This window comes from Penicillium cataractarum (genome assembly GCF_028827025.1).
Source record: "Penicillium cataractarum strain IBT 29864 chromosome Unknown utg000001l, whole genome shotgun sequence".
Taxonomy (NCBI): domain Eukaryota; kingdom Fungi; phylum Ascomycota; class Eurotiomycetes; order Eurotiales; family Aspergillaceae; genus Penicillium; species Penicillium cataractarum.
Genome location: NW_026622737.1, coordinates 743903 through 761679, shown reverse-complemented (window position 1 = coordinate 761679; position 17777 = coordinate 743903). Strand labels below are relative to the sequence as shown.

Below are 17777 nucleotides of genomic sequence, written 5' to 3'. Positions count from 1 at the left end.
TTTTATACAAGATTGTTCACAACTCCATTTTGCGTATGGTACGACCTCTTAAGGGCTCACGGGGTGGAAGCCTCCGTGCAATGGCTATTCCCCGACGCTCATTAAACATTTAGATCTTGTATTTATTCCACCCAATTGTATATATACAGAACTAAGAATATATACATAACAGCATAGACAATAGCACATTCCTTCACTCTCCTATTCATTACCATCCAGTAGGCTCTGGTGAGTGTTAAATGCTATCGGACTGCTAAGACAAAACTAATGGAATTTCAGATGGACGGAATACCCCTATGCGCCAACGGGTGACGTCATCATGACTGGGCGAGAGCGGTGACTACCTTCTTCCCGGTCTCTTTTGCTGACCCCGGATTCTGTCCAGTCACTAGATTGGTGTCCACCACCGTGTAAGACACAAAAGGCAGCTTCGCCATTTTATAGAGCGCGCCACGCTTCTTAAGCCCTCCTTCAGCGTTGTAGGGCACAAGTTTGTTCACACGAGTAAGTACTTCCTCCCTCCAGGTGAACCCGGTCATATTACGCCCGGCGACCAGGTATGACCCATCTGAGAGCTTTGTGTTCAGGAGGCCGCAGTAGCCATGGCAAACAGAGGATACGACACCGCCCCGTTCGAAAATCTCCCTGGTAATTCGCTGTAGGCCCTCATTATCCGGGAAGTCGTACATAACGCCATGCCCACCAGTAAAGTAGATAGCGTCAAAATCGGCCGAATTAATCTGGTCAGGTCGGACAGTGTTCTCCAGCAGTGACATTCGAGCTGGATTGGCCGTCCATGCTTTGGCTGTCTTGTCGTAATTGGGGAATTTCAGCGACCGCGGCTCTAATGGAGACAGACCCCACGGACTAAGGATGGTCTGTTGGTAACATGTAGGATGCGCTTAGCCATGCTTGGCATGCCTTGAAGCGTGTTGATGTGCGGGTGGAAGAGGGCACCACGTATGGCGCGATAGTAGTACAGTATCGTCCGGGCAAGTTCAGCGTCTTTCTCTCTTTGACGCAGCTGAGAGGACGCAGCTGAGAGGATTTAAGAGCTTATGATTTAGAATGGAAGAGAAAGAGCATGTCACGAGACTGCTTTCCTCCGACTGACCAGACCTATCAGATGATCCGGCTTGAAATATCCTGATTAGACAGCCATGGAAGCTCAATGACTACCTAAGGAGCGGGAGCGGGAGAACAAACGATCCGGTTTGGCGCCACAACCTTAAGTAGTCTACTTGTCTACCAAATGCCGGGTATTTGCCTCGGTAGAAGGTGACTACTGTCATCGTGTTCCTTTCGGTGCAACAATCAAGCCGAAAATGTGCAGGCTAGCCTTTGTCATAGAATTGCCACAAATCTACAAGCACACTACAATCGAGCGTTGCTACGCGGAAACAGCCCCATAACGCAACCGTTCTTACAATGCCATTGACAGCCTAGACTTTGGATCCTAACTTACTTTCATAAGCCAATCTCGACGAAATTACACTTCCTCGGCCCATAGAATCATCTATAAGAAGCTGAGCGGTGCAAGCGAATGCGGTGAGGCCCTGGGAAGGCTTTTCTTCACGTTCTAACCAGTGCGTCTCTATTTCCTTCGTTCGTGTTACCTGCCACCACTGTGATGGACGACCATATTCCAGATCTTAAATTCAGCTCGCTGGAAGCAATTTCCACCTGCATCTCTACCACTCGCAAGTCATTCCTGGAGCATAGGACCCGCGATGTTGAATTCCGTCTCGTCCAGCTCCGGAAACTCTACTGGGTGTGCGTGCTATGTTCTTTCCAGAATGAGCGAAATACCATTCCATGCAAGAAAGCTAATTGCTGTGTTATTTTCTGTAGCATAAAAGATCACGAGGAGGCTATTGTTCGGGCTTGCGCTCTGGACTTAAACAAGCCCCGTTTTGAGACTGAAATCGCTGAGAGTGGCTGGTTGCTCAATGACATCGTCTTCACTACCCGTAACCTGCATAAGTGGGTGAAAGATGAGAAAGCCGATGATATTGACCTCCCTTTCAAAGTCATGAGGCCCAAAATACGAAAGGATCCCCTAGGCTGCGTGTTGGTGATCGGGTATGTCTTGCTTTCTGTGCGAGGTGACGTGGGAGAATCTAATTTCTTTGGCTATCGTCTCTAGCACCTTCAACTTCCCCTTCCAACTGACCTTGGGCCCTGTTATTGGCGCTATTGCGGCCGGTAATACCGTTGTGATTAAGCCCTCCGAAAATGCCCCCAACAGCGCGGTTGTCATACAAAAGATATGCGAGGCAGCCCTTGACCCTCTATGCTATTCCGTTGTTCAGGGCGGTGTATCTGAGACACAGGCTCTCCTAGCCGAGCGCTGGGATAAGATTTTCTTCACAGGCGGCGCTAATGTTGGCCGTATTATCGCTAAGGCGGCAGCCCCTTACTTGACTCCAGTGGTCCTTGAGCTAGGCGGTATCAACCCGGCGATTATCAGTAAGACGGCTGACCCGCGCCTGGTTGCGCGCCGTATGCTCTGGGGTAAGACAGTGAATGCAGGCCAGCTTTGCACTTCACAAAATTACCTACTCATCGACAAGTGCCTTGTGCCTCGAGTGATTGAAGAATTCAAGAAAGCATATGCGGAGTTCTACCCCCAGGGTGCTAAGAACTCGCCGGACTACTCACGCATTATAAACAAAAACCATTTCCAGCGCCTTAAGTCTATGCTTGATAAGAGCAAGGGCGAGGTCCTGATTGGCGGCACTGTTAATGAGGATGATCTCTTTATCGAGCCTACGGTTATCCAGGTAGACTCTGTCGAGGACTCACTGTGCACACAAGAGAGCTTCGGTCCTTTCATCCCGATTATACCTGTTGAAGACCTAGATGAGGCCATCAACATCGCCAATAGTGTACAGAGCACTCCTCTTGGCCTCTACCCCTTCGGCTCGAAGGCCGATGTTGCTAAAAGTGCTTTCAATCTTTTATTCCTGATATCTCTAGTATAGCTTTTGTCTAACGGATATCTTCTAGTTATTTCCTCCACTCGGTCTGGCGGTGTCTCTTGTAATGACGCTGCCCTACATATTCCAACCCTACCCTTTGGTGGCGTCGGCGAAAGCGGATACGGTGCGTATCGCGGTCGCTCCAGCTTCGACGTCTTCGTGCACCGCCGGCCTATCACAAGCAGCCCCAACTGGCTAGAGTCTATCCTTGCCTTCCGCTACCCGCCATACGCAGGTAAGCTGAACAGGTTGAATGCCTTCAGCAAGTTAGTGCCTGACTTTGACCGGAAAGGTCAAAAGCTGACTCTTGGCTGGCTGCGCTTTATCCTGACACTTGGGAGCGGAAGCGCGAAAGCCAGCGCTGGGGGTGCTCTTATTATTGCTAGTAAGTAGACTCCCTTTCCCTTGGGTTCAGTCAGTCATTTTGCCTCTTTTCTTCACATTTTCATACATTCATGTGCTTTTTACGACGCCTCATATCTCCTTGCCACGTTTTCTATCGGACGACAACTTGGGCATTGCGCCAGCACAGTTAACTGAGGCTTTTCATATCCTGATGTTATGCCCTCAAAACTTTTGTTTGACTTGCTCTGTCAATTATCTAGATATTGGATCTGCACCCCTGACACATCTTCCCCCTCATACCCTGTCCTTTCTAGCTTTTCACTTCATCTCCATCCCTTTGTTTCTCTTCTTTCAGCCTTACAGTACCTTCCTCCTTCTCTCATCCCCCAAAACGCATTCTTCATACCTGTAGGAGGGCTCTGAAATCATTTTATGTACATAATTCTGGTCGGACTCTCCTCTCTTTGTCGATATTCACTTGCTCGTACTACACCCAATTCTCTCGAGGGTCTGTCTCTAACGTGCTGTATAGTTGCTTACATTTTGCTGCAAGTGGTTAGGAAATATCATCACACTTAAAGTTAGGAGTATATGTTTGGAAAATTGAGGTTTGAGCTTCATATACCGTCGCATGAACTTCGTAGTGATACGCACCTCGAAACGCGGAGGAATCGCAGCTAACTGAGGTGTAACCGAAAGCTAATTAGTCTCTGGGCAGACAAGACCCTGAGAGCCCTGTGTGGACCATTTAGACTAAAGATCCAGAATTGGCTTCCGTCTAGCCGTAGACCTAGGCGTGTCCCTCACTTAGGCTGAAGATCTGAAACTGTGACTGACCTTTAAATACATAAATCACGGAGACTTGTCATAAAGACACACAAAATGGACGGTTTATCTCTCCTGGTAACTGGCAATTAAGACTTTTTAGGAAATAAACCGTCTCATATAGGTCTAACATAACCAACAAAATGGATATTCGCAGAAATTAAAGTATGTTCAATAGTCTTGACCTAGGTAATATCCACGTGTGTACTGGCCTTTTTTCGGAATATTTAGTCAATCGACAAAAGCCCGTTGATGGACCTTACCGCCGACGAGGCTGCGTAGTTTGCGGCGAAGGAGTAGCGGCGAAGGAGTAGGAGCTTTGAGAGGTGGTGAATGCGTGATTTTCTCTATGGTAGTTGAGTGTGGGTGACAGGGGATAGAAAGGACGAAAAAAATAGTTTTGATGGTTTACGACTGCTTTCACATGTATAGTAAGGAGAATTCCGAGCATGAACAATATATGTAGTTTGTCTGAAAAAGCAACATTCTTATAGACTTGAGGGTCAGAGCTGGCCTGAAGGAGGCAAGACCAACGGGACCCAAGTCCTTCAAATCTAATGGGAATTCCTCTCATTTCCTCACTATTACATTTGGGGGTTAACACCACATTCTGGATAAATATATGCGAACAGGCAGAGATATATAATATCCAGTGCTCGACAAGACGAAATTACTATCAGCCTCTCCAGGGCGATCAATTGACGGAAACACAGAAAGTTTTAACATATTGAACTAGTCTATAAATCTAAAACTGAACAATAACCACCCATATTCCATGCTTGAACCTCCTGCTTAGCCTTACGCTTCTCCTCAGATTTGCAAAGGGGCTTATCCCTGCCTTTCGACCTGCTTTTCCTCACGTGTTCTTTCGTCACTATCATGTCTCGTTTCTTCTGCGTCTCAACGATGTCTTCGTAGCTCATTACTTTTACTATAACTATCGCGCTACTAAACTTTCGGCAGGTTTTTTCATTGTTCTGCTCGAATAGGATGCAGTTCTCCTCCAGCAACATAGCGCGCTACGGAAAGAACCTTTCCGCGACGCGCCTAAGTGTCTCTAGGCGACTCTTATATACACTATCTAGATTCTGGTTATCTTTCTCTACTTCGCTACGAAGCAAAGCGTACTAGTTAGAGGTATTAGGAGCGTGACAGAGGTTAAAGGACACAGTCGGAGGGTCTATAGGGAACGTGGTCTATATCTCGGTTCAGGGCACTAAAACCCTCGGAGGACGCGAGATAGATCGAATGGAAAGATACCGCTTTTCAATCAGGCGGATCGTATATTCCGGGGTATAAATACCTCATTTCGGGCGCGGTTATGAAGATAGGTGAAGTGTGGCTTACCGGTAGTATTTATACTAGCCCGATATACCGTTTTCAGCGGACCGAAGACGCTTATATCGCACGGCTATAGTTTATGAGACGTATAAGAGGGGAGACGACACAGGATTATACGGTTAGTAAAGCAAAATTTTATAACCTCCAGAGACTTATAAGTACCAAAACTATCGCAGATTAAGAGTCATAGCCGATCGCCTACTCGATCTCGAGTCTACGGATCGAACATATATTCCACCTAATACAGACTAATATCTTTGTTCGTATACCCTATTTTAGAGCACGTAAAATACCATCCGGGAGTAGCGTGAGTAGTCCACGAACTACAGCGGGCTAGATAATAAGAGGATAGAGGCACTGGCTATCGGCGGAAATACATTCGATTACTATAACTAGCGTCCGCTTCACCGTGGTCCCTCGATACTTTCTCAAATCGTCTCTGTGGACAAGGACTTTGAGGGATTTAAGAACGCTGAGCAGAACTCCCGTCTCGTTCATATTATATACATTTTCCAGGAGAATACTAGGATCGGCTAGCTGTCGGCCAATAACGGCAAACCAATGTCGGACTGTGTCTTCGATCTGCCGGTAATCTCGCTTCCAATCGATCGCTCCTAACCGTCGCGCTTTCAACTGCGGGTAGCGTAGGTAAAAGTCCTACGGCCAATTCTTTCCCGAGGGGCGGATCTTAAGGCGGGAATCTGTGATCTAGAAAGTCGAGGATCGTTGGCGCGCGATGACCAGAGCGAGGGATCGTAGAAACCTGACTCGAAGTGGATAGCCATTATCCGCTAACCGCAGTACGTATTCTACCAAACGAGATCGACGAGGGCGGACTATCGGAACGCAACTAATTACGAGACCACCGCCATCCGCGTTGCGTGCCCCACACATTTCCGGGAATCCGTTATTGAAACGGACTTCCGGCAACCTTCCATCCAAAGCCTAACAGGGAGTGAAATCTTCCGAGAAAGATAAAAGCGACCATGGCCGTAAAGATGGAGTCCAGAATAACAACAAAGAACATAGCACAAGGCTTCACTCGAGCATCACTCTCATCGTCAAAATGGTCGGATTTGATATGCGTGGTTTGACCCCGGCTCCGGTCACCCCATTTACTCCAGATGGCGCAGTGGACTACGAAGCCATCCAGCGTCTTGGATCCTGGCTCGGTGGTATCGATGGAGTAAAGGGCCTTGTGGTGCTCGGTCATGCGGGTGAAGGCACCTTCCTCACTACCGAGGAGCAGGTCTCCGTCATTAAAGCCTTCGTCAAGTCGGTTGACAACAAAGTCCCGATCATTGCCGGCATCACCAGCGAGGGCACCGAAGTTGCTGCTCTCGAGGCCAAGCGAGCCAAAGAAGCCGGTGCAGCTGCTGGACTGCTTTACCCGTCCCACGGCTGGCTGCGCTTTGGATACCAGCCCGGTGCTCCTCAAGATCGGTACCGCCGCGTGTATGAAGTCTCTGGCCTGCCTTTGATCCTCTTTCAATACCCGGACAACACCAAGGCCACCTACAACTTGCAGACCATGCTGGACATTGCGGCTCAGCCCGGCTGTTTCGCCATGAAGAATGGCGTGCGCAACATGCGTCGATGGGACACGGAAATCCCTATCATTCGTGCTCAACGGCCTGACCTGCAGATACTCTCTTGCCATGACGAGTATCTTTTGCACACCTCCTTTGATGTCGACGGCTTCTTGGTTGGATACGGGAACATCGCTCCCGAGCCTCTCATCGAGCTCATCAAGGCTGGAAAGGCGAAAGACTACAAGAAAGCACGGGAAATTCACGACCAGCTACTGCCCGTCACTAAGAGCGTTTATCATCGTGGATCTCACATGGAGGGCACTGTCGCGCTTAAGCATGCTCTCGTTGCTCGCGGAATTCTAACTCACGCCACCGTTCGCTCGCCTCTTTTGCCCCTTGAGCCTGGTGCCGAGCAGGAGATCCATGCTGCTATTAGTGCCGCATCACTGAGTAAGGTGTCAGTATGATGAAACATTCAAATGAGAATCGATGTGAACATTGTATATGCAATATCTGGATGGAGTGGATATAGAAGCAGATCAGAATCTTTGTCAATAACATGTTTGTGTATAGTCCACGGTTGAGCAATGTAATTCTTGGCTTAAGATTAATAACGGAAATAAAACAGCACACAGTATCCACCGTAATTCATGACATTGTCAAAAAAAAAGGCATGCGTGTATGGAGACTGGAGGCATAAGTGGACCTGTCGCATTGTCGGACCCTCGGCTGTTCCGTCCTCCCCACTTCCCCCGGAAATTCCCCCACAGTCGCACCTCTGAATCCGACATTTCCGTGCACCCCATTCCCGGTCACTGCGTCTCAGGTCTGCATTTCAGACGAATCACTCGGAACAACCATGGCCACTTTGTCCCCCCGGCCGGCATCTCTCTCGACAGCTGCGTCTCCGCAAGCTCCTCCGTCCAAGCGGCCCCTAGCGACGACCAATGAGGATGCGGAAGACGAGAACCGTCGGAAAGACCCCAAGGTCAGTAGAGCCTGTGACAATTGCAAGAGGAAAAAGATACGCTGCGATGGCATGCTTCCATGCAATAAGTGTGCCAAGAGAAAGGTCGACTGTGCCTATGACGCGAAATATGGTCGAGGGCGACCTCCGACTCCACCCCTTTCAACTACGACCCGAGAATCACAAGACAGGCCGAGAAGTGATCGGCCGCATCAACTATCCACCTGGCAAGAAGCAGGTTCTGGTGTTCACGAGGTCTCAGTTTCACGAGTCCAATCTCGCGCCTCTCCTGAAGTCGAACTCGAGGGTCAATATTTTGATCCTACCTCGGGGTTAAACTTCCTCCACCGGGCGTGGAAAAAGCTGTTGATCCAGAAGGACGAGTCCGCATCCTATGACTCAAACGACGCGGAGCGAAATCAGCTCCTAACATCGGCTGGAGATCGACCTTTTCACGTTGATCATAACGCGCCAGAAAACTTCATTCCAAGTGCTTCAACAGCGAGAGAGCTGGTGAAGTACTATTTCGAGGAATGCGTTGTGACATACCGCATGTTCCATCGACAAACTGTAGAATCATGGATGGAGGTGTTCCTGAAGGATCGAGAAGAGCAACCCGCCTCCCGGTCGCTGAACAACCCCAGAACTGCGATTCTTCTTACAATCATGGCTATCGCGAGCCTGCGCGTCGAGAGGGTGAATAGAGAAATGTCAACAGAGGCCGAGTTGCTTGCTTTTCAACGAAGTGATCAGCTATTTTGCGCTGGTATGAAATTGGCCGATGAAGAGATGGGGTTCCCACGTCTTGAATCGGCACAGGCACGGTTGATTCAAGTCCTGTATCTTCTCCAAACTTCCCGCATAAATAAAGGCTGGTACACATTCGGCACTGTCTTCCATATCACTCTCTCGCTGGGTATGCACAGGAGACGGGATCAAAAGCGAGACTTTCCTTTCACGAGCAGGCGGCAAAACTACATCACTTCAGAGTGTTATAAACGCACATTTTGGGCGGCATATATCATCGACAGATATCTAAGTGTTGTATTCGGCCGACCTCGACTTTATCAAGATGAGGATATCGATCAGAATTTTCCAGATAATGTAAATGATGAGGACATGACACCACAAGGACCTTCCACTTCAGATGACTTGACTGACTGCTATATCGATGCTCTCATCTTTCATGCGAAGTGAATATCCCCTGCCCGATCTGAAGCCTCTACTCTGCTAATTTGATTGTAGAATTGCACGAATAATTGGCAAAATATCTCGAGAAGTTTATTCGGTTAGCGACCTGTCTAATCACGATCGCTTAGCAGCTGCCCTTCGACTGGGCCGCGAATTGCACGAATGGCGTGCAAGCCTACCACCACACTTGGGTACTGTGAAGCCATCAACATTGGTGCCGGGCTTTCGGCGGCAGGCAATTGCCTTACAGCTCGCGTATTCTCATGCCCTCATTCATGCCAATCGGCCCTTCCTTATGAGTGAAGCAGCATCCGAAAATGTCACAGAGTGCATCCTTGCCACAAAGACTAGTTTAGAACTCGTCAACAGAATGGCGGGAGATAGTACGCTATTTCATTCCTTCTGGTGGACTCACTACGTGATTTTCTGTGCATTGGCTGTGGTTTATGTTTGGGAGATTCAACGAGCCACCCGATCGACTGCCGAAGTTGACGATGAGTCGCTGGCCAAGATATTTGATCTCGCAGAGAAATGCCGAGGCCATCTCCAGCGAGCATCTGCTGGTCTATCTCAAAATCGAAGATACAGCATCATACTTGACGAAATTAGATCCGAGGCACAGAGATGTCGATTTTTGAGGGGAAATCCGTCTAATCCACCCCACGGTGACCAACATGGTGGCGAAGCCAGCACCAATACAGAAGCTAGCTTTATGATGTTGCAGGATCCGGAAATGTTCGGGTCTGGTCCAGAAGCTTTGCTTCATGAAGGCATCATGCCGAATTTGCTGGACAGCTTTCTGTTCAGTGATTGGCAGACTCTTGACTCATCGGTATGTAAAACGCCCCAATGTGCTCACAGTTACAAGCTAATTTTATCCGAAGGCTTTCCTTCCATTTCCTGACCCGAATTCCGTTTCCCCAACGTATTCTCACCCAGTTCTATGAGATCCAGCAAAGTCGGCGAAATTTAGCGAGGGGCGCTCCACTTCTTAGACTTGGATGCCGGGATCGGACTTCGCGGAAAAGGAAACTTTGGACGGCAAGAATCCGGGGTTGCCAAGATTCAAATCGCGCACCCCAACTCGCCTCGCTCTTGAGGTGGCTTTGCTAAACCTACCCCGTGGGGTTGCTAAGGAGCCTCAGCTCGGCTGGGGGAACTATAAGATAGTCTCAATCCCTCCCCTTGGCATACCTGTCATCTCTTGTCTCAACTAGAATCAACATGGCGGACAAGGAAGCTGCAGTCATGCATCTGGAGGACCAGCGGGCCCAGGGAATCTCTGCCGACGATGCAGAATTCCTATCGAACTTTTCGAATGAAGAAAAGAAAATAGTTCTCCGGAAGGTTTGTTAAATGGCATTCCGTATGAGGAGCGCTCGCTGACGGAGTACGTGTAGGTCGACGTATGTTTCACTCCGATTTTGTTCCATTAACCATTGAGGGTGATGGCTGAGTCTCAATCTAGATGAGGCTTGTTCCTATGTTTGTTCTCCTGTACTTGGTGGCATATATTGACAAGACAAATATTGGTATGTCCTCTTGTAAAATCGATGCGTTGCACCTTCTGACTTTCACCAGGTAATGCGAAAATCGAGGGCCTTCTCCCAAGTCTAAACATGGACGGAATACAGTACAACATCGCCTTGTCGATTTTTTTCATACCTTATGTCCTTGCTGGTATGCAATATCTACATGCGTGGAGGCAATGAATATTCGCTGACCACGTTGAAGAGGTGCCGAGCAATATAATATTGAACCGACTTAAGAGGCCGTCGCGCTATCTGGGATTTCTGATTGCCTGCTGGGGTATCATCATGCTCTGTACGGGCTTTGTTCGAAACTTTGCTGGTCTAGTCGTGATTCGTTTCCTATTGGGTCTATTTGAGTAATGCCTACCAATGAGATCAAGCGGTGTTTTCTAATTACTGACCTGTTTGCAGAGCTGGTTTTCTCCCCGGTGCCGTACTCGTGATTTCGAAATGGTATCTTCCAAATGAGACGCAGACCCGTATTGCTATTCTTTACACATCTGCTGCTTCCGGCGGTGCCTTCTCGGGCCTACTGGCATTCGCGATTGCCAAGATGGATGGTATTGCAGGCTACGAAGGCTGGCGCTGGGTTTGTTCTTTCTTTTCTCCACCTGGTTGGATAATGATAGCTAATATACGTGTTAGATATTTATCATAGAGGGCCTCGCAACTATTCTCATGTCCGTGGCTTGCTATTTGCTCCTTCTGGACTCACCATCCTTGTCTCCCGGTTGGCTTACACCAGACGAGATTCGATTCCTTGAAGTGCGTCAACTAGCCGCCAATAATCACGGCAGTCACCACGAGGGATTCGACAAAAAGGTCATCCTCAGCGTCCTCGCCGATTGGAAAATTTACCTCCTCATTCTCGCCAATTGGTCCAATGCTGTTCCCAACTATGCACTCAAGTTCAGTATGCCTGAGATCATTAAATCCATGGGGTACGAAGCAGCCAACGCCCAGCTCCTGACCATCCCCCCATATTCGGTTGGCGCTTTATCAGCTTACGGGTTCTCCGTATTCGCTGATCGTTTCTCATGGAGAATGCCTTTTATTGTGGTACCCCAATTGTCACTCATTGTGGCGTTCGCAATACTATTCAGCAAGGCTGCCGAAATCGAGAACAACATAGCGCTCTGCTATTTTGGCGTTTGTCTTGCCTGCTTCGGGATGTATCCTATTCTTCCTGGTGTCAACGCATGGAATGTCTGCAACATCCCAAATCCTCATAAACGAGCCGTGGCTATTGGCTATCTTATTTGCGTTGGTAACGCGGGTGGTATAATTGGGAGCTACATCTACAAAACAGATGAGGAGCCGCGATATCCTACTGGCTATGGAACTTCACTTTCGTTCGCCGTTGCCGGAGTCATGGCGTGTTTAGCCTTGGAATTCTGCCTCTGGAGAGCGAACAAAGCGAAAGACCGGATGGCCATGTCTGAAATTGAGGCGAGGTATACCGAGGTTCAGCTTCGTGAAATGGAGGAGAAGAGTCCTCTCTTCAAGTATACATTATGATAATATCGTTGTTCCGCACCTATTTACAAGTTGCCTTTGAACTTTATATGCATTCTTCTAATTTAATTAGCAGTCAGCTAGTGTAGAAGCGACACTATAACCATGGTCGGGGACTAGACACTTGGGTTGGGCTGGTTTTTTCATGATTACTTCGATTGTCGCAACACCCACAGACTCTCCCTTGCTTGGCAAAATCAAAGCATATATTTTCTGGGTATATTTAAGACCGATAAAGCAAAAGCATTGCTATCAAGAACCCTTCTCCGACTTTTAGCCTCGCCATTCACTGCATCACTATGGCTCTGGTTGAGGCTTCTTATCTGCCTTGCCTTTTCGGGGCGCACGGATACCCACCCTGAAGGCACCAGATGGATCTTGTGGATAGTAATTATATCAGCGATTTCCCCACACTATTGGAGATTCAAGGATCTCGGTCGGAAGAAGAGTGACGGAGTATGGTAAATTGCCTGTCACTTACCTCGGTTGAAATTCTTTTTGACATCTTTCCCGGCGTCGGGTGCCTCCTCCAACTCTCCCCGGTCAGAAAGGCCCGTCTGATCGGAATACGAAGAGCCACTGACATGATCCTGCGTGGGCGGGCGGTCGCCAGCAATAGACAATTGCACGCGGCCATTATCACCAGCACGAATGGTAATGTTCTTGCCAGCGACGGACGTTTCATTGAAACCGATGGTTAATCCGTTTATCATGAGGTTCATATTCTTGCTCTCGCCGTTGCCGCTACCGCTACCGAAGCTGCTCTTCGAGCCGCTCTTTTGACTACCGTTGTCACTGCCGGCACCGACGGCGCTCTTGATGAGGAGCGCTTCGGCTGGGGCGGGCATGGTATTCGTCCGGCCGGACTTTTGCGCTTGGTAGCGTTTGGTTTCGCGCTCGTAGTCATCCAGGCCGGCTAACGTGTCGGTGCTGTAGACGCCGTAATCGTCCTCCTCATCGTCCGCGGGCTTTGGTGGATTGGTAGGGACTAGAGGATAACTCGCGTTCCCCACTCCAGGCCACAAATCCATCGTGATAGTCCATCCCGGCTCAATCACCTTGTCCCAGGTGTGGGGAAGTATAATTTCGCCATTCGGGCCCACTAGATCATAATGCCCTTCAGCAACATGTGGTCCAATCGCCTTATCGTGTTGGAATGATGTGACAATCAAATCATCCATCTCCTACGAAGTAAAATTAGCTTCGCTCAGATGTATCAACCAATATTGGTGTAAGGGACGCGCTCTTACCTTCCAAGTCCTGCACAATACAAGAGGAATGTTGAAACTTCTCCCAACATGATCTTTAAACATGATTGTCTGATTTTGATCCAGGGTGGGCTTCGTGGCAGCCTCTGCGGCCGCTTGTCTCTTTGTGCGTTCCATATCCTCATATAATATCACTTTCTCCCATCTTGCCATTGCCTCTTCCTCGGTCGTTTTTGCGTCGTCTGCACCTTGACGGAAGTCGTCGAAAATCTTGTCGCCATGAATCCCTTCATTGCCGCTTCTTTGTTTCCAAGAAAAACCCGAAGAAGACCCCCTAGATTGTTGGCCCAATCTTATTTCGTCTTCGGATCCATAAACAGATCCTTCGGGCAATCCTACTCCGCCTCCATAGTCACTATCGGATTCTAGACCCATGCTCTGGGGATTTTCACAGGTATCGCAACGGTAGTGACTGCAGACGGAGCACCTTGTCGGAGCCAATTGAGAGTTGCTCATATCGGCGCATTGGCAGCACACCCACCATCCCAAGGTTGATGAGTACTCATCAGGCTTTGTATCTTTAGCTATGGGGCGAGTTTCGTGAATCGATGTGGAAGAGAGCGACAATTCCTCATCATCCATCATCACCACTCTCAGTGATTCATTCGACCCTCTTTCGAGAGGCTGTGACTCGTCTTCTGGCTCAGAACGGGGCAACACGAATAGGGCCAATTTTTGCAGGTGACGAGCTAAGTGTTGCTGAAACCGACGCTGATCCGCCATTGGAGGCGTTGTACATAGAGGACACTGTTGAGATGTCGTGATCGGTTTCCAGGAAGCTTCAGTGATGGTCTGGAGCTGGTTCTCGGCGATAACATCGGCATGCAAATTTTGCAAGTGAGCTCGGAAATCATCTGCTGAGCGAGAAGTGTAGGAACACAGACTACATGATAGTTGTCGACGATGGAACTGTCGCTCATGTTCGCTCCACTCGGTAAAGCTGTCATAGAGCTGGTTTGCCTTCACGCATCCGCCGAATGTACATATATAAGGCCGCAGGTCGCTGAGTACATGATACTTCCAGTCTGTATCGAGGTTCTCGAGTTGAACTGTCTGGCAACAGTACGGACAGAAAAATGGCTCATTCTCTGCGGCTTTGGCTTCTCTCGGCGGAGGTGGAATTGATGCCGTTGGCTGATCATTTGCCGTGGACGTTGTTATCGACAAGCTGGTCCTTCCACAATCAGAAATAGCATGTGAACTTTGTAGGACGGTCGAAATCGTAGTATTATGTGTCCAACTAGCATGCGGGCTTTGTAGAACGGTCGAAATCGTAGTATCCTGTGTCCATTTGGTGGATATGGACTTTGGTCCTTTCTGAGGGACTATCCTAGCCTTTTCCAGGGCCACATCAACATATTTTGAGATCTGATCACTGTGATCTTGGTGGTATGCGAGAAGTTGCCGCCGTTTCGTGTTGGCCTTTCCTAGGCGTTGTGCAAGGACACTCTCTCGAGGAATTCCAAACATGTTTGAAGCATGTTGGATATCAAAGAACTCAAAATGACAGAGATCAATGCGAGCTGCTTTATCTGTTCGATCGCGACGTGCCGGGTTTTGTAAGGTGAGGGATAACTTATACCTGCTTCGTATCAGCTACTAGAATCCAAAGTAAGAATCGTCGCCAGACACTCACAGGCTAGTGATAGTGTGCCTAATATCGAGTAAGCATTCGTCCAATTCACAATAATCATTTTCTTCCTCCTTGAACCGTTGCCATTCTTCATCAATATCGGAGTCATCCTCTTCCGAGCTGCTATTATCAGACGATTCAGCAGCGATGGTCGTACGAGAAATGACTGCGGTTACTAGAGAAAGTCAGAATATTGATACATAATAGATCAAGGACTAGTACCCTCTTGAACAGCCTCTATGAGCGCTGTGATATGATTTCGGACTTGACTGTGTAGACCCGGTGCTTCTCGTAATCGATGATCTAGAGACAAGCGATCCGCTTGTTTGCGATGAGCTCCAAGATTCCCTATCCAGACGCGCAATCGGCCAAGCTCATCCTGTAAATTTGGGCCAATCTCAGAGGCATTGTCCACGCTTTTCGATAGCTCTATCAACTCCAGGAACTCCCGGAGACAGATCTTTGTGAGGGAAGATATAGATGAAGGCGGCTCCATCATGTTAGACACCGCTGGTTGTTGAGGTACTAGAGGAGACGAAGGAGAAGACATTCTTCTGCTAAAAAAAATAGTAACCCCGCACATGAAAAGACTATAACTTCGGGTTCTCTGCGGCTGAAGTTCGCGTATCTGGCGTGGGCGGGGTAATCAGCCCCATTCCTCCTATTGCTTATTTCTTTCGTCCGAACCCCTCCTTTGGATACCATCTCGATTGCACTTTTGATCTCCGTCCCCTACCACGCGGTATTTTGAACCAGCAAAAGATAGGCTGTCCTATTTTCTTCGCGTAATGTATGGGCCATAATGTCGGGTTTTGAGGTTGTGGGGGTTGTGCTGGCCATCTTTCCCTTGGTCATTGAAGGTCTCAAATTCTATGCGGAGGAGAAGGGGCTGGTGAAGGACTTTTTTCGATATCGACATGTCCTCAGGCGTCTCATTCAAGACCTCTCACGCGAGCAGACCAGCTTTCACAACTCTTGTCAGCGATTTATGGAGGATATTGCAGCTCAATGCGGTCTAGGAGAGGACGAGATCCTAATGATGATGCATAACCCTCAGGATCCTCGATGGAGCGAAGCAGAGCTGTTCTCGGCCATAGCAAACGATGCCTTGAAATCGCGGTCGGTTGCCGCATACTTGGATACAGTAAATGTGATGAATGAGGAGCTCGCGAGAATCCAAGAGCTGGCCGGACTACGTGAGGATGCACAAGTATGTAAATCATCTCCTGGATAAGGTTCGGCCCGCACCTAATCTTGTTACTCCTCCATTAGCCTGAGCTCCTCGATAAAAGTACCCGCCGCCGCCAGTGGCGAAAGATTATCCTAGTTATTAAAAAAGACGACATTGCTGGGCATCTCGACCGAGCTGGCCGGCTCAACATGTTCCTAGCCCAGCTCACGCAACAAAATCAAACAACCATACAGACTCGACGCTCTCGCAGGGCTACCAGGCACTATAACAGAATTCGAGCGCACGCAATCGATCTCTATGAGACCTTCCAAATCAAGTTCCCCATTGGCTGCAATTGTGATCTTGAGCATAACGTCAACATGAGACTCGAATACCGCAGTGCGCAGTCGACAAATCGCGGGGTATATTTCCATACAATATTTTCCTTCAGAACTGCACCTTCGCCAAATTGGCGAGCGCTGGAACTGGAACCGTGGGAAACAAAACAAGAGCTATGCCAAGAGGCTAAATCGCGCAAAGGTGTATCGTTTATGATGGATCTACAAGGTCCATCTTCTTCGGATACAGCTGGAAAGGAAATTCTGAATCTTTGTGAAACGATCATCAGACCAGTTCAATCGAAGGAGTGGCTCGGTTATATCGCCAATCGCCAGGGTCGACAACACCGCATCCGTGCCTTAGATTACCTTCATCAGATACATAACATAAAGCTCGTTCTGCTAGAGGACATGCTTGATGATCCTGATTTTCGGTTGAAGGATCGATGTCGGCTAGGTCTGCAACTAGCATCATCTGTGATGCAATTACACACTACTCAGTGGTTGACTGACCAATGGAGCAAAAAAGACATCTTCTTTATTCGGACTTACGACGGGTCAATTGACTTTCGCCATCCTTTAGTTCGATGCAATTTTGGCGCACCTGAAGTGCCCTTATCTCAGTTATCTTTGAGTGATCCCTCGAAAATCGGGGTTGGAAACGTTCCATGCCTATTCTCCCTGGGTGTTGTTCTTTTAGAACTTTTCTATCGACAGAGATTTGAAGATATGAAGCTTCCTGACGAAAAATTTCTGGTAAGTTGCCCGACTACTTGGCGATACAGCATCTTCTGACGGTGTTTTATAATAGCCACAACCCTTCTCAAACATTGCCGCAGCGAAACGGCTCGCTAATAAGTTGGACTGTAGTGCCAACTACAGCAAAGCTGTTAAAAGATGCATTGGTGGACTCGATGCAGCTTTCTCGTCTCTAGAAGAGGATCAATTTAGGAACGAGGTTGACGAGAAGATTGTTCTTCCGTTGGAAGAAGATTTGAAATTCTACTGTGACAAAAAGGTCGTGGAAGATTGCATATAGTGTCAGCTATCACGAGGATGTTTAGTTGTGACACCGGCCCTCTTGCTTGATTCCCTTCATTCTTCATTCTGCGTCGAAATATTTAGCTGTAATACTGTA

General features: G+C 48.4%; 8 protein-coding genes across 8 annotated transcripts; 5 read left to right on the top strand and 3 right to left on the bottom strand.

The window, feature by feature from the left end:
- Positions 1-317: 317 nt before the first annotated feature.
- N7496_000277 (type 1 glutamine amidotransferase domain-containing protein) lies at positions 318-776 on the bottom strand (the record flags this gene model as incomplete). The annotated part of the gene is made up of 1 exon (XM_056693208.1): positions 318-776. One exon carries the CDS (start codon positions 774-776, stop codon positions 318-320), a length of 459 nt encoding a protein of 152 aa, XP_056559937.1.
- An 854-nt stretch (positions 777-1630) lies between these two features.
- Positions 1631-3374, top strand: N7496_000276 (aldehyde dehydrogenase family protein; the record flags this gene model as incomplete). Its single annotated transcript, XM_056693207.1, has 3 exons — positions 1631-2082; positions 2147-2946; positions 3010-3374. The coding sequence occupies 3 exons, from the start codon at positions 1631-1633 to the stop codon at positions 3372-3374; spliced, it is 1617 nt and encodes a 538-aa protein (XP_056559936.1).
- Positions 3375-5170: 1796 nt separating this feature from the next.
- Positions 5171-6277, bottom strand: N7496_000275 (uncharacterized protein; the record flags this gene model as incomplete). The annotated part of the gene is made up of 5 exons (XM_056693206.1): positions 5171-5278; positions 5455-5562; positions 5786-5815; positions 5880-6118; positions 6154-6277. The coding sequence occupies 5 exons, from the start codon at positions 6275-6277 to the stop codon at positions 5171-5173; spliced, it is 609 nt and encodes a 202-aa protein (XP_056559935.1).
- Positions 6278-6558: 281 nt separating this feature from the next.
- On the top strand, positions 6559-7491 carry N7496_000274 (dihydrodipicolinate synthase family protein; the record flags this gene model as incomplete). Its single annotated transcript, XM_056693205.1, has 1 exon — positions 6559-7491. One exon carries the CDS (start codon positions 6559-6561, stop codon positions 7489-7491), a length of 933 nt encoding a protein of 310 aa, XP_056559934.1.
- Positions 7492-7883: 392 nt separating this feature from the next.
- Positions 7884-10129, top strand: N7496_000273 (Zn(II)2Cys6 transcription factor; the record flags this gene model as incomplete). Its single annotated transcript, XM_056693204.1, has 3 exons — positions 7884-9184; positions 9237-10014; positions 10067-10129. 3 exons carry the CDS (start codon positions 7884-7886, stop codon positions 10127-10129), a joined length of 2142 nt encoding a protein of 713 aa, XP_056559933.1.
- A 277-nt stretch (positions 10130-10406) lies between these two features.
- Positions 10407-12232, top strand: N7496_000272 (putative MFS transporter; the record flags this gene model as incomplete). Its single annotated transcript, XM_056693203.1, has 7 exons — positions 10407-10529; positions 10583-10588; positions 10651-10714; positions 10764-10862; positions 10917-11070; positions 11126-11303; positions 11360-12232. 7 exons carry the CDS (start codon positions 10407-10409, stop codon positions 12230-12232), a joined length of 1497 nt encoding a protein of 498 aa, XP_056559932.1.
- A 294-nt stretch (positions 12233-12526) lies between these two features.
- On the bottom strand, positions 12527-15629 carry N7496_000271 (uncharacterized protein; the record flags this gene model as incomplete). Its single annotated transcript, XM_056693202.1, has 5 exons — positions 12527-12606; positions 12711-13413; positions 13480-15079; positions 15134-15305; positions 15353-15629. The coding sequence occupies 5 exons, from the start codon at positions 15627-15629 to the stop codon at positions 12527-12529; spliced, it is 2832 nt and encodes a 943-aa protein (XP_056559931.1).
- A 267-nt stretch (positions 15630-15896) lies between these two features.
- Positions 15897-17678, top strand: N7496_000270 (uncharacterized protein; the record flags this gene model as incomplete). Its single annotated transcript, XM_056693201.1, has 3 exons — positions 15897-16340; positions 16403-17395; positions 17451-17678. Coding segments are annotated over 3 exons (1665 nt in total), but the record flags the coding sequence as incomplete, so codon positions are not given.
- Between the last annotated feature and the right edge of the window lie 99 nt (positions 17679-17777).